The sequence below is a fragment of the Rhinatrema bivittatum genome, chromosome 8, assembly GCF_901001135.1.
Source record: "Rhinatrema bivittatum chromosome 8, aRhiBiv1.1, whole genome shotgun sequence".
In the NCBI taxonomy this organism is placed as follows: domain Eukaryota; kingdom Metazoa; phylum Chordata; class Amphibia; order Gymnophiona; family Rhinatrematidae; genus Rhinatrema; species Rhinatrema bivittatum.
The window spans coordinates 86,150,740-86,166,235 of record NC_042622.1 but is presented as its reverse complement, the minus strand read 5'-3'; the positions used below and the strand labels follow the sequence as shown (position 1 = coordinate 86,166,235).

The 15,496-nt window shown below is 49.2% G+C and overlaps 1 protein-coding gene across 3 annotated transcripts in view; it reads left to right on the top strand.

Moving 5' to 3' along the window:
- The window catches only part of RAPGEF1 (Rap guanine nucleotide exchange factor 1), a 193,428-nt gene that overhangs the window by 87,287 nt on the left and 90,645 nt on the right, over window positions 1-15,496 (top strand). For all 3 annotated transcript variants that reach the window (XM_029611075.1, XM_029611077.1, XM_029611076.1), the window contains exon 10: window positions 7,202-7,404. In XM_029611075.1, coding sequence (XP_029466935.1) covers window positions 7,202-7,404 — 203 coding nt within the window. The remainder of the gene's footprint in view (window positions 1-7,201; window positions 7,405-15,496) is intronic.

Sequence of the window (15,496 nt, the reverse complement as noted above, 5' to 3'; positions counted from 1 at the left end):
GAAGCCGGGAGCACTCCAGAGGACAAAGAGATGGTCCAGTAGTCGGAAGTCATTGGTAACCTCCAAGTAGCGAAGAAGAACTCGCTTGACATCAAGCCGTCGAAGTTTCTTGGAATCCTCGTCAGGAAAAGATGGAAGCTCCGCTGATTGGTTCAAATGAAAAGCTGAGACCACCTTCAGCAGAAAAGAGGGCACTGTACTCAAGGATACTCCCGAGTCCGAGAAGCGGAGGAAGGGCTCCCTGCACAATAGCGCTTGAGTCTCCGAGATTCTGCGGGCAGAATAGAGAGACACCAAGAAGACTGTCTTGAGAGTTAAATCTTTGAGTGTAGCTCTGTGCAACGGCTTGAAGGGCGGGCCATCCAAGATCCGAAGAACCAAATTTAGGCTCCAGGAGGGACAAAAGCGACGAACCAATGGATGTAGGTGCTTCACTCCCCTTAAAAAGCAGTCTATGTCCAGATGCGAGGAAAGAGGAGCACCGTCCAGGCAACGGATAAGAGATCCAAGGGTGGCCACCTGAACCCTCAGGGAATTATAAGCCAAACCTTACTCAAGGCCTCGCCGTAGAAAGGAGAGGATCTGGACTACTGAAGCGTGACGTGGCGATATCTGGATGGAATCACACCAGATCTCAAACTTTCCAGACCCGGACATAGGAAATAGAAGTGGACGTCTTCCTGGCTCTCAGGAGCATCGAGATAACCTGCTCCGGGTAGCCCCGTCTCCACAATCTGCGCCTTTCAAAAGCCAGGCCGCAAGACAGAAGCGATCTGCCCGGTCGAAAAATAGAGGACCCTGACGCAGCAGGTTCTACAGATGCCCCAGATGAAGAGGGCCATCCACAGCAAGGTTGACGAGATCCGCGAACCATGGTCTTCGGGGCGACTCTGGTGCTACCAGGATTACTGGCTCCTGGTTAACTTCTATCCGTCAAAGCACCTTTCCCACCAGGGGCCATGGTGGGAACACATAGAGCAGGAGATGTGTCAGCCATGGGAGGACTAGGGCATCCACGCCTTCTGCGATTGAAGAAGCGCGGACCCTTCGCATTCTGCTGAGTGGCCATCAGTCTGGGGGACCCCCATCGTCTGACAAGCAGTGTCATCGCTTCGGCGGAGAGCTCCCACTCCCCGGGATCTATGTGCTGACGGCTTAAGAAGTCCGTCTGAACGTTGTCGATCCCTGCTATGTGGGAGGCCGCCAGCTGGGAGAGGTGGAGTTCCGCCCAAGTCATTAACTTGTCCATCTCCCGAGAGACATGCTGGCTCTTTGTTCCCCCTTGACGATTGATGTACACCACTGTCGTCGCATTGTCGGAGAGGATTCGTACCACTCGGTGATGAACCAGAGGGAGGAAATGCTTCAACGCGAGACGAACCGCCCTGGTCTCCAGACGGTTGATTGGCCATGTCGCCTGCACGGATGACCATCGCCCCTGAGCCAACTGCGATTGACACACCGCTCCCCAGCCGGAGAGACTGGCATCCGTGGTGATGATCATCCACTGAGGGATCTCTAAGTCTACTCCCAGAAGCAAGTGGTCCAGTCAGAGCCACCAGCTTAGGCTGTCCTTGGCAACTTCCGAAAGGGGTAGGAGGGCTTGGAACTCTTGAGACACAGGCTTCCAGTGGGAGAGCAATGCTCTCTGCAATGGTCTCATATGTGCAAACGCCCACAGAACTAGATCTATAGTTGAGGCCATCGAGCCCAGGACCTGTAGATAATCCCATGTTGTGGGGAGAGGGAGACAGCGGAATCGCTGTACCTGTGAGATAAGAGACTGAGCACGATCATGACGGAGGAAGACCTTGCCCACGCTGGTATCGAAAAGTCGATCGTCTGTGAGAGCGAAAGGCAGCTCTTGGCAAAGTTGACGACCCATCCCAGAGAGTGCAGAAGGTGCAAGACTCTGTCGACTGCCCGTTGACAAAGGTCCAGGGTCTTTGCTCGGATGAGCCAGTCGTCCAGATAGGATTGGACCAGAATCCCTTCTCTTCGTAGGGTTGCCGCCACCACCACCATAACTTTGGTGAAAGTGCGGGGAGCGGTCACCAGACCGAACAGTAAGGCCTGAAATTGAAAATGTCCGAGTATCTTGAACCGAAGGAAATGTTGATGCTGCTTCAGGATAGGGATGTGAAGGTAAGCCTCCATCAGATCCAAGGAGGCTAGGAATTCTCCGCGGTAAACTGCTGCTATTACGGATCGCAACGTTTCCATCCTGTAGTGTGGGATTTTGAGGGCCTTGTTGACCATCTTGAGATCCAGGATTGGCTGGAAGGCGCCCTCCTTTTTGGGGATGACGAAGTAGACGGAATAATGGCCTAACCCTTATTCCGATGGAGGCACCAGGAGGATGGCCCCTAGGTGCAGGAGTCGTTCTAGCGTTTGTCGAACTATACGTTGTTTCTGCAGCGTTCCGCAGGGAGAAAAGAGAAATCTGTCTCTTAAGGGGTGAACAAATTCTAAAGCGTAGCCGTACTGTAGAATATCCAGGAGCCATTTGTCCAAAGACATTTTGACCCACTCCTCGAAAAAGAGGGAAAGACGTCCCCCTATCCTGAGAGTTGAAGAGTGGATCGGCAAGGCTTCATTGGGCAGGCTTGAAGGGGGCCCCTTGGGAGAAGCCATCTCGGGCTGGTCTGCGGCCCCAAAAGGACTGAGACCAGGACTATGACCGTGAGAAATGAAGTCTTTGTGAAGATGGTCTTGACTGACGAAAACATCGCTGCCCCCGGAATCGGCTTCTGGTAGAGTTGAAGATCCTGAAGGTCCGAGGACGATCCTCCGGCAACTTATGCATTTTATTCTTTCCCAGGGATTTGATGATCTGCTTTAGATCTTCCCCAAACAACAACTTCCCTTAAAGGGAAGAGAACCCAACTGAGTCTTAGAAGAGGCATCCGCTGACCAGTTACGGAGCCAAAGTAGACGTCTAGGAGAAACTGCTGATACCATCGATCTGGCCAAGACGCGGAGAAGATCGTATAAAGCATCCACTCCATAAGCTATTACCGCTTCTAGACGTTCTGCTTGCTGCGCTTCCTCCGGAGGCAGATTTTGAGTGCAAAGCAACTGTTGGACCAACGGAGACCAGCGCGCTGCATCAGAGAGCTACAGACTATGACTCTGACCCCTAAAGCTGAAACTTCAAAGATCCTCGAGTTTCCGATCCTGTAAGTCCCGGAGGGTAGCTCCAACCGTCACTGGAATAGTAATTCTTTTAGTGACCGCCGAGACTGACGCGTCAACTTTGGGAACCTTGAGGAGCTCCAAATACTTCTCCGGGAGTGGGTAGAGCTTGTCCATAGCCCTGCCAACCTTTAGACTAGCCTCCGGCGAGTCCCATTCCCTGGACAACAATTGAAGTAACATAGGGTGGAAAAGAAAGGTGCTTGCCGATGGGCGCAGCCCAGCAAGGATGGGGTTACCCTTCTTAGTTCCCGAAGGGGTAACTGGCGACTCCTGAGGAGCATCAATATCTAACTCCGCCAGAACATGGGGGATGAGAGGGTCCAACTCATCCTTTTGGAATAAACGCAGGACCCGTGGGTCATCGCCTTCCACTTGCACATATTCATCCGGCATATCTTGGTCAGTATCTGGCGGTAGGCAGAGATCCTGAGGAGAAAGATCAGGCTGCGGAACCACCCTAACCCGGGAGGAACCCTGAGAACTTCCTGCAGTATCGAGGGGATCCAAGACTAACAACTTTGGGAGGAGTAGGTCCAGGAGCTGGATGCTGCTGCTGCTCCAAACTGGCTAAGTAAGCCTTATGCAGAGATAAAATAAAATCTGCTGAGAAAATGGATGGAGAGGGTCCCGGGGGGGGTTCTCCGGAGTCAGAATCGGCAGAGAAAGCCCAGCTAAATCCTCAGGGGGCTACTGTGGAGCAGCCGGCACAGAAAAAATGGCCACCGTTCCTGCTTTGGACAGGAGAGGAGCCGACCCCCCCCATCGAGCTGCCGCGCTTGAGAGCACGTTGAGGAACGCCCCGCTGGCCTCGAGGTACCTTCCCCACCAGGGAAGCATCTCAAACACAGGCCCTGGCGGGAGAGCCGGGTCCCCGGCTCTCCACACGCCGAACATCGCAAAGACCGCGGCGAGGGGAAAAAAGGTAAACAAACTAAAAACTTCCCCCGAAGGCTGTGAGGAGTGGGAAACAGCAAAAAACCTCCGCTCAGATAAGAAACAACGACCTAGTATCGATTGAGACTAAAATTTCCTCTCAAAGAGTCCTATTATATCTTATTTTATTTTATTATTATTATTATTTTTTTTTTTTAAAAGCAGAGGAATGCCACATCTCTGCAAGTGCTGCCCTGAGGTAAACGGCTTCTCAGGGCAGCGGGTCATTGTGGGGGAAGAGGTTAGACCACCAACGTGCACCCCCAGACAGCCAAAAACTGAATCTGTGAAGTAAAAAATTACAGTCACTTACCCCAAGTTTAACACAACATTAAACTAGCCTGCTGCCGGTTCTGCCTGCAAGAAAAGATATACTTAGAAAGCAGGGAGAAAGGTGAAAGGTCTCTGAAACTTTCTCGGGTTATATATTTCGTTTTTTTTTTATTTTTTTATATATGATCCATCCAACAGAGAAACAAAAATTAGAGAAAGAGATGAAAAGGGAAATTCAAACCCTCTAGAGAGATTAGTAGCGAACCGCAGGTTCTGTGACTTTCCTCTGCTGGAGTCAGAGCAATACTGAAGGGACGCAGAGGGTGCACCTGTGACTGGGAGAGCACCCTTCAAGTTTTTCCTCTGACTCCCTCTACTGGAAGGGGGACATAACCCACTGTCTGGACTGATCCAGGTACGTACAGGGAACGCCAGTTTGCTAAGTCTTATATACATCTGATGTTTGTACATGGTTCGTTGCTGCTCTTTGTACACTCTCTGTTTGGAGCCCATGTTGGGAGCAAGTACCCAGGCTGTAATCGCTTTTATGTGTATTTCTAGGGGTACAAGGCAACAGAACCAACACTACACTGCACATGTCCCTCAGTTTTCACAAGTGAACTGTGCTGTGCTGACTCGGCTGCCTCTGTGTCACACACACGTCCCTCGGTCTTCACAAGTGAGCCATGTTGTGCTGACCCTGCTGCCTCTGTGTAACATGCAAACGTGCAGTATGCCAGAAATTCATCTGTGAAAAGGAACTGTTACTCTGGGAAACCAGAGGCTTCCCAGTTGTGATTTCCTCATCGGTTTACAGGCTGCCTTAAGAATTTGCATCTGGCATCCGGAGCCTTCTCCTTGGTGCAGGAATGCTGACGTCGCTCTGTCCTGTCAGGGATCTGTTGCTGTGGAGGTCCCTTGGTGCAGGAGACCCAGCCCCTAGAACTGAGAGCTAATCACCCCACCCTGCGCCGCCGGAGGATGGGTGTTCCGGTGGGCAGGAGGCTTAGTCCCAGCTCAGTGGGGAGACGGCAAAGCCTTTCCTGCCGTTATTGGCTGATGATAATCTTATCCTGCTCCTCCTACTTCCATAGCTCTGTCCAAGCAGTGAAAAAAAAATCCCAAAGCAGCTCTTTGGTCTTCAAGCTAGAAGCTGTGAGCTCTGACTGCCAGCACTACAGTTTTCTGAGTGGACATAAGTAGGGACCTTCGTTTCCAGTTTTTATGTTATATTTCCTGGGAGTTTCAATGTTATAACAAAAAAAAAAAAATCAGTGGAAAAGTCATTTTTCCACAGATTTTATTTTTGTAATATTGAAATTCCCAGGAAAAGAAAACAAACCTGAAAACAAAGGTCCCTAAACATAAGGCACCATGTAACCCCCGATTCCTAGTCTTCTCTTCAGGTGATTATTCCATGTAGCCCAGACTCAGACTGGTCACATCCCATCCTTCTGTATCTTCCTCCAGTGCTGAGCTCCCAACAGGGAAAGAGGTTCTCTGGGGATCCAGCCCCACTCCTGCAGGAGCTAGGCTGAGCCAGGGCCTCCTTTCTCTTGTTAAGGGGATTGAAGACTGCACCATCCAGATGCTTCACCCCTTCTGCGGGTCTGGTGTCTTAAGACTTTGGCCAAGGTATAAGCAGTGTTCTGCAAAAGACCCCACCCTCTCCCGGGAGAAACTGGCCCTGGGGAGGGTTGTACTTAATTACTCTGAGGAGGGCTCTCCCTTTTGCAGCCCCTTCCCAGTCAGCGAGCAGTCTGTCTGCCCTGGGCTGCTCATTTCCCATCTGGTTTTTGAATTTTTGCCTCATTAAAACCCACAACAGAGCACCGCGGGGGGAAGGGGTCTCAGAGTGACATGCACAGCAGACGGAGGGAGGGTGCTAATAGCTATCTCAGGAATGTTTCCATTTTCTCATCTGGCTGGGAGGAGGTTTAAATGACCAGTGCACCCTTGGTTTTAAACCGTTACATCTTTCCTTCGGTATTAGGCTGGTTAACAGCTTCACTCTGCCAACATGAAGAAGCAGAGTTCCTTAAAGCGATGGCAGGCAGCTCCCTAACATGTTGAGGATGAAAAGTACAGAGAGGAGAGATCTGTGGAGATCTTAGCTCAGGAATAGAAAACCAAAGTTGAAACCTGTCATTAAGGAGCAGTTTCTGTTTTATAGCAGTCATTAAATTGCTTTGTGCCAATATTTTTTTTTTTAAGCGAGTAGAGTGTATCCTGACAGTGCTGCTCATATCACAATAAGAATACAGAGCAGTGTGTATTCATGCCATTAAATTGTATGTAGCCATAAATTTGTTAGACAGTTTCTCATTGGTTAAAACAAAGCTCTGTGTGGGTTACTGTTGGCACTCTTCACATCTCCTGAGCTTAGCTTTGTCTTGCATAGAAATTCTGCGCTGTGATAGGATTAAACAATAAGCACGACCTGTGGTGCTCTGCTTCTCTGGGACGACTTAGCGTAACAGCTTTAGGTGATCATGCACACACAACGTGGGGTTGTGTATCCATTACAGGTGGTTTGGAGCTGAATCATGGCTTCCTATGAGGCCCATAACCTCTAGGTCACAGGGTGAGAACCTTGACAGGTTGAAGATAAGACGAGCAGGTCCGGAAGGACTGGGAGGGGTCTGGCTTGGCTTAAACATTTCCAGCATTGAAAGCCATAAGGCGTCTGAATAGTTTGGTGTGTGGATTTTCTGAGGCGTTGGGCCAGACCTCTGCAGCACTGTTATGATGATGTCAGTCTCGGCACCCTAACAAGCGGATTCTTTTTCTCTTTCAGTGCTGGCTTACATGCAGTTCATGGAAGATTACTCGGAGCCTCAGCCCTCCATGTTTTACCAGACGCCCCAGAACGAGCACATCTACCAGCAGAAGAACAAGCACCTCATGGAGGTCTACGGCATCAATGATTCCTTCAGCAATACAGACTCCGGGCAGGAGCTAGCGCCTCCACCCGCCCTCCCACCAAAGCAGAGGCAGCTGGTAAGTACCTTACTCTCAGATATGTGAGCCATGACAGGATGCTACGGGAGAGAGCAGGGTACTGACAGTCTTGGTAGCAGGAGGACATTAGGTGTGGCTTGGAGGGGCGGCAGGACACACTTAGTGTGGCATGGGGATGCGGCAGGGTGCTCAGTGTGATGTGGGGGGAGGTGGCATGGTGGATGGAGGTGACAGGATGCTCGGCGTGTCGCATGGGAACGTGACAGAATACTTGGCATGGTCTGAGGGAGTCAGTAGAGCATGGCATGGGGTAGGTGGCAGGGGACTCAGCATGGTGCAAGGAGAGGCAGTATGGTGCTTGGCATGGCAAGGAGGTGTGCAGCAGGATGTTCAGCGTGACGGGCAGAGAAGCAATAGGGTACCTGGTGTGGCACGGGAGAAGTGGCCAGGTCCTCTGCGTGTCATGGGGAGAAGGAACAGAGTGCTCAGCATGGCCTGAGGAAGGTAGCAGGGCAGAGTGCTTGCATGGCACAAGAAAAAGCGGTAAGTGATCGGCATAGCATGGAGGAGGTGGCATGCTGCTTGGCACAGTGTTGGGAAAGCGATAGGGGGCTGAGCGTGGAGCGGAAGAGGCAATAAGGTGCTAAATTCCTTTTCAGCTCCATTTCTGAGCCTGAATTTATTACTTTCTGTTATCTAAAACTGAAGAATTCTTACAGACTCGAACTGAATAGAACATGATGTTTACCTCCTCCTTGCTTAGTGCAGGAGGGAAGGGGGCATTCCTTCAGATACTGCGTCCCACCTTTTAAGTTTAGTCAAAACTATTGAGCATATTTATTTATTTATTTTTAGATTTTTATATACCGGTGTTCCTGTATAAAAATACAGATCACATCGGTTTACATTGAAACACAAAAGTTACGCCGAGAGGCGGTACATATAACAAGGAATACTGACATTCACATAGGGCATTCCATGCCTCCCTCCTTGATCCACAAGGATAAAAAGACCCAGCCAAGCAGCTCAGCATGAGATGTCGCAGTAACACTTAACAAGTGTGCCATTGTGGTGAGGGATGCTGGGTCCGAGTCATTAAAGCTAGCCAGGTGCTTTGTGACAAGCAGGGGGAGACTGAAGCCTGTCAGCATCCTGTCCCTGGGTAACTAGTGTGCTTCCAGCATAGTTTACCTATCAACATTAATCTTAGCTAAGTAAAACACACAACTTTTCAGAGAAACTTAAGTGTGTGGTAAGCAGTGCCCTCCTCTTTTATTGTAGGCTTCAGGTTTCTTGTCAAACAGCTTTGCTTTCCTTCTTGCTCCCTGCTCTGCAAGAGGGTGGGAAATTGACAGCTCCGGAAGGGGGAGAATTATATAGTCATGTGCGAAAGTTTAGGCACCCTGGTCAAATTATATGTTTCAGTGAATCTCAAAGTGAACGGAAGCTGACTCAACCTCCACATGGTATGAAGATAAACAAGACATCTTTCTGCAAATTTTGAGGCATAATTTCTATTTATTTGCAGTTTTTTACAGATTCAAAATAAAACAATGAATATGGCACGTGCAACGTTTGTGCACCCTTTCAGTCAGTACTTTGTAGCACCTACTTTGGTAGCAATAACAGCTTCCAAAAGTGTCCTTATCCAGCTAAAAGTCTTTCTATTCTTGCATTTAGAATGTTTTTCCCACTCTTCCTTGCAGAACTTTCGTAGTTCAGAAATATTCCGAGGTCTCCCTGCATGTGCTGCATGTTTGAGATCTCCCTCACTGATTTTCAATAATATTCAAGACTGGGGATTTTGAAGACCATTTCAAAACCTTCATTTTCCTAGCGTGTAGCCAGATGGACTCCGGACCAATGGGTCATGCGCTCCCCTGCCAGTAGATGGAGACGGAGCCAGGCCCCAAAGCCGACGTCACCTCAGACACACCCCTGCAGTGACCCCCAGCCATCCAGTATCCCTCCGTCTCCTAGCAGATGTGGATGCTGTCCCCACACCAGCAGCGGTGTTTAGCGGGATAGCAGCACTAATTCAAAGGAAAAAAAATGTTATCTTCAAATTGAAAGGAAGATTGAGCACTACTCTCCTGCGGTGATAGCTAATGGTCCGTCCCCCAGCTGCGAATTCCTGAGGTGATTTCCAAGATCCCTTCAGCAGCAAAGTCCATGCCAGTTCCCGGCATGGACTTTGCTGCTGAAGCAGCTGAAAGGCAGCGGGTGCAGAAGCCAAGCACGGCGGTGAAGGCCTACGCTGTCTCCCCCTGCAGCCGGAGACTGTCGCTGTACTCAGCTGGTAAGCGCTGAGACCAGGTAAGTAGAGAAGAACTCCTCCGATCCAGAGACGTGGAAGGGCTTTGGTAAGTCCTTCCTCTGGTTTCCTTGCTCGGCGCGCTGTACAGACATCATTCCCGATCCTGGTTGGGCGAGGGAAGGGGGTTTCCGAGCAGGTTGAGCAGCCCCCCGAAGGGCTAGGCCCCGCTTGGAAACCCCCTTCCCTCGCCCAACCAGGATCGGGATCGGTGGATTCTCCACGTGGCGATCCATGGCGGCGCTATCTTGCGCATGGTTTGGTGCGGCGCCATTTTCCCCCTTCATCCATTGATATGTGCGGTGCGGCCCAGCCCTCTGAGTGCCTAACATGCGTGTAAGTACACATAACCGCGCGCATAACCAGACTCGCTCTTTGGCACATAACCGGCCGCTTAGTCCTACATGCTGAGACAAGTTTGTGCGCGCTCAAGAGGCAGTAGCCGGCTAAATGCACAAGCTACAGAAGTTATGGACAACTCACCAGTGCAGATTATTGTCGTGTAAGCAATGCGATAGTGTGGACCTGTGGACAGCTACTCCAGTGGCAGCTAAACTTTTCAGCAGGCAATTTTTGTTGATCTCTGGATTCTTTTCTGCAAATCTGACGAGCTTTTGGGAAGTTCTATTAGTAATTTTTCTCTGTCTTACAGATCTTGTCCTGATCAAAATAATGTAACTTCCATTCCTTAACATCCATGCCAGCTCAGTTCAGACAAGTGGGTTATATCCTCCTGCTAGCAGATGGAGATAGAGAAAAAAAAGCTCAATCAGCGGGCTGATTTTAAATTTATTTATTTTTTACTTTTTTTAACTTTTGGGACCTCCGACTTAATATCGCCATGATATTAAGTTGGAGGGTGTACAGAAAAGCAGTAAAAACTGCTTTTCTGTGCACTTCCCCAGCGCCGGCAGAAAGTAACGCCTACCTTTGGGTAGGCGCTAATTTCTTAAAGTAAAACGTGCAGCTTGGCTGCATATTTTACTTACTGTATCGCGCGGCAATGACTAATAGGGCCGTCAACATGCATTAGTCTCGGGGGGGGGGGGGGGTTGGATGCGCGTTTTCGACGCGCTATTACCCCTTACTGAATAAGGGGTAAAGCTAGCGCATCCAAAACGCGCGTCCAAATGCCGGCTAACAGTGCGCTCCACCGGAGCACACTGTACTGTATTGGCCTGTCTGCTAGTGGAGCTATTAAGGGAACAGCCTATAGAAACAGCTGTCTTCTTCTCTATACAAATGAGGCTTAAGAATAAATTAGGCTTGTGGTGCTGAAAGTGACTGCAGCCTGTTTGAATAAAAAAAAAATCCTAGGATGGTTCTGCTTGGGCAGCAGCTTTGGATTCCTGCTTAAGCACTTTACAGCCATTATTCATTGAAGAACCTCAGGTTGGCCTTAGCAATGTTTGTGGTACTAGAGCACTCCTGTAGCTGGGACAGACCTAGGGAATCTGCATGATAACAGGAGGAGGAGATAACTGTACCCCTTCAGAAGAGGATTATGCCTCAGTGGGGAGCTGGTGACCTTTAATTCCAGGGTGTGACCTCCTTCAGCTCTAGGAGGAGAATGGGAGGCAATCTGTAGGGGAATCCCATGTTCCTGAGTGCTCATAGGGCTTCCCACTTCATATGATTAATGGAGATGAGATCTCTTCAGTGTGGACCAGGAAGAGAAAGAAAGAGCATTGGATATTAGGGTGAAGGCATAATTCACAAATCTCACAGAGGGCAGAGACTGGTTCTGGCTTGCTGTAAGAGAGACAGTCACAGAAGCTGTCTTGCTTCTCTCTCAGATTAGATACTTTCTTCCGAGGAGTCAAGAACACAAGTCCTCCACTGCAGGAGATCTCGATTTGCAAGTGAGCTTAGTTTTGAAGGATCTGGCGTCCCTTCTTCTCTAGCTTCATAAGGTAATATTTCTTTGAGTCTAAGTTGTTGTTGAAGTCAATCTTCTTGGTAATTTTAAAGGAAAGGTGGAGTCCTTTGTTTTTATTTTATTCTTCCTGGGAATTTGTGTTATAACAATAGTCAATGGAAAAATGACTTCCATTTCATTCTGCTACTTCAGTCCAGTCCAAACAGATGGAGTTAGTGTAGCTGTGTTTAAAAAAGAATTGGATAAGTTCTTGGAGGAGAAGTCCATTACCTGCTATTAATTATGTTGACTTAGAAAATAGCCACTGCTATTACTAGCAATGGTTACATGGAATAGACTTAGAATTTGGGCACTTGCCAGGTTCTTATGGCCTGGATTGGCCACTGTTGGAAACAGGATGTTGGGCTTGATGGACCCTTGGTCTGACCCAGGATGGCATGTTCTTATGTTCTTATCAGCAGATGGAGGCAGAGCACACAGATTTTCTCCATGACATCATCGCAACTATGTATAGGTGGTGCAGCTCAGAGAAACTCCAATATTCTCTGCCTCCAGCAGATAGTAGGATTTACTGGGGGTGCAGCAGGATTTCCAGGACAGCTTTGACTTAGCCGAGGGCCAGGCCACTGAATGCCCAGGAGAGCAAGTCTGTTTTGGAAGCTCCAGTCTCAGAGGAGACTTGGTAGAACTTGAGAGGGCCTTCTCCTTGACTTAAAAAAGAAATCATTAGTTTTTTTGGTCTTTTGGGTGCTGTGGAGAGGTTCCTCCAGTCTGCCCCCCATTTTTCCTGCTTTCCTTATTTCCTCCTGTCTGCCTTCCCTCTTTCTGCCTGCCTGTTTAAGAAAGTTTTTTTTTAAAAAGAAAAGGAGCTGCAGCAAGCATTTTCTGAACAGCGGTGCAGTGCAGGCCATCTTGCAGAGACATCCGGGGGAGTGCTGGGATGGTTTGCCTCCCTCTCTTCATTCTTCGAGAATCTTTGGGGCCGTTATCTGTGAATAGGTGGGAAGGGAGAGCCTTCTATGGAGAAAGGGGACAGGAGTCACCGTGGTGGCGTATGTGGAGGCAGGCAGGCGGCCTCTTCTTCAGGGCCATTGTGTGCAGCCTGGGTATGTGCCAGAAGATCCTGGAGGAATGTTCCCAGGCCTCCGCAGCTGCTGGTGTGCCTCCCCCACAGCTGGGGAAGATTTCTGCAGGGATCTGCATTCAGTTTGAGATGCAGCGAAAGCTGTCAGCCTGCCAGTTTTGGCGGGAGCATTGACCATTTTAGGACAGCTTCCTACTTTTTTGCTGGCTCTGCAGCAGCTGCATTTTGATATGGAGGGAGAGTTTGGGGATTTTCCTGTGCTTGCTTTGGGGGAAAAAAACCTCACTGAAAGCTTGATTTAAGTCACAGGAGGAGTTTTCCCCAGAATTCTTTCGTTACAGAGGCCTGATGCACAAGTCCTCTTCTGGGTTTCCCTCTAGTCAGGTTGGGGATTTGATTTACCACAAAAGGTCCAAGGAGGCAGCAGTTCCACCTTCCTCTGTTTCTGGTACCCCTTTGGGAGAACCTGATGATGCAGTGGGCTCTGTTAGGCGGTCCTCAGTGGAGAAAGGCCAGCTTTCTTCAGACAGGGAAGATGATGCAGTGATTCATCTGTTTCACAAAAAGAAAATGGTATCGTTGATTGACCAGGTGTTCTCCCAGGACAAGCAGGATGGTGGTCGTCACATATGGGTGACATCATTAGATGCCCACTTTCTTTCCAAACCCTCACCCAGGTGAGCGAGCTCTCCACACCTTGGACTGCAAGCATGCTCTTGCGTTTTATTTAGACTGCACTAAGCCCACAGGAAGTCCACCCAACTCTTTGTCTCTTTTGATAAGAACAAACTTGGGAATGCAGTGGGCAAGCAAACTGGTTGGCAGACTGCATCACATTCTATTATCAGCAAGCAGGCCTTGCACTGCAGGGACAAGTGAAGGCACACTCAGTCAGAGCAATGGCAACGTCAGTAGCACACTACCATTCAGTACCGATTGCTGACATCTGCGGGGCTGCGACATGGAGCTCTCGCCACACCTTCGCAGCTCACTACTGCCTGGACAAGGCTGGACGACAGGATTCTGTCTTTGGCCAGTCTGTCCTAAGAAATTTGTTTCCAGTGTAGGAACCCAACTCGTCCTACCTCGACCCACTGTGAATATCTGGCTGCCTCATCCTTGCCAACAGCACCCCAGTTGTTGTGCCTGTTGCACATGTTCGGTGCTGCTTGGCCTCATACGTATGACTCAGCCTGTAGCTTGCTATTCACCCATATGTGAGGACTACCATCCTGCTTGTCCTGGGAGAAAGCAGATTTGCTTACCTGTAACAGGTGTTCTCCCAGGACAGCAGGATGTTAGTCCTCACAAAACCCGCCTGCCACCCCGCGGAGTTGGGTTCGCTTACATTTTATTATTTTATTTTTCGCTCGTACTTTTGCTACAAACGAAACTGAAGGGGGGGACCCCTGCTGGCTGCAGGGATAGTGGCATGCGTGCTGGGCATGCTCAGTGTGCCAGTCAAAGTTCTGGAAACTTTGACAAAAGTGTTCTGTGACAGGGCTCCATCTGATGATGTCACCCATATGTGAGGACTAACATCCTGCTGTCCTGGGAGAACACCTGTTACAGGTAAGCAACTCTGCTGTGTCATGTCTCCAGAGTATAGATCCTACAGATAAAGAGCCTCCAGTTTGGGATCCTATTGTTAAGGGAGGCCAAAATCCCTCCATTTTGAGGTTGAAGAGATGCTGTTAGCAGAGTGGGAGGACCCTGAGAACGGCCTTAAAAGGGATTAAGAACCTCCTCAAGTTGTATCCTCTTTTTCAGGACACCGGTACAGCGTTTGTTTCAGATGCCTAAGGTGGTATCACTGGTTATGGTGGTCACCAGAAGAACTACAATCCCAGTCAAGGGCAGCACTGCTCTCAAGGAACCCTAGGATCGTAGGATAGACATTCCTTTATAGCATCTCTTTTCTGTCTTCACTCTAGCAGTCCATGTCTCCATGTGTAGAGCGGTATGGTGGTGCGAGCACTTTAGTGCTGAATTCAGCAGCTCCCTGAGAACAGAGAGGTGGTAGAATAGAGTCAGCAGCAGGCTTTTTGGTGAATGTTCTCTATGATCTCCTTGTCATATCAATCCAGAGCTGTACCTTCTGTGGTGGCCATAAGGCTGCTTTGGCTTTGTAACTGGTCAGTGGATTCCTGGGTGGAATCTCAGCTCAGAAAGCTTCCCTTTAAGGGTAAGCTTCTTTTTGGAGAACATCTGGAGCAACTTCTTAAGAACCTGGTCCTAAATTTCAGATGCTTCTGAAAGATACACTCAGATCCTCCTCCAGAATCAATAGGAGTAAAGGACGGTTTTGAGATTCAAAATGTGCTATAGGCGAGGTAGGCAGTCCTCCTCCTATTCCTTTTGTGGTTTGCAGGCCTTTAAAGGAAAGATTTAGTTCTTTCATGCCTTCAAGAAACCTAGGTCTGAATCCACCCCTGCCTCAGGAGCCAGTTGCTACTCTTAGTGAGGGACGGTGGGTTCACTGTCTGATAATTCCAGTAGGGAGTCACTTGCAAGGAGTGGACCCAAATAATCTCAGTGGGTGTTAGAGACAATTCGCTGTGGTTATTCTCTGGAATTGCATGTGCCTTTATGGGTTTCCCCTGTACCTCTGGGTATCCAGCTAAGAGTGGTATGCAATCCTCTTCTCTGACTATAGCTGTTATGGGTGGTGGTTCTGGTTCTCTTGAAGGAGAGGGGTTTCAACATGTATTCCATTGATTTCATGGTTCCCAAGAAAGATGAGTCTTGCAGGCCCAACCTCAATAGCAAGAGAGTCAAAAGCAATGTCAAGATTTGTCATTTCTGAATGGAAACTCTGCGTTCTATGCTGATGGCGGTGAGACAGGGCGAGTTC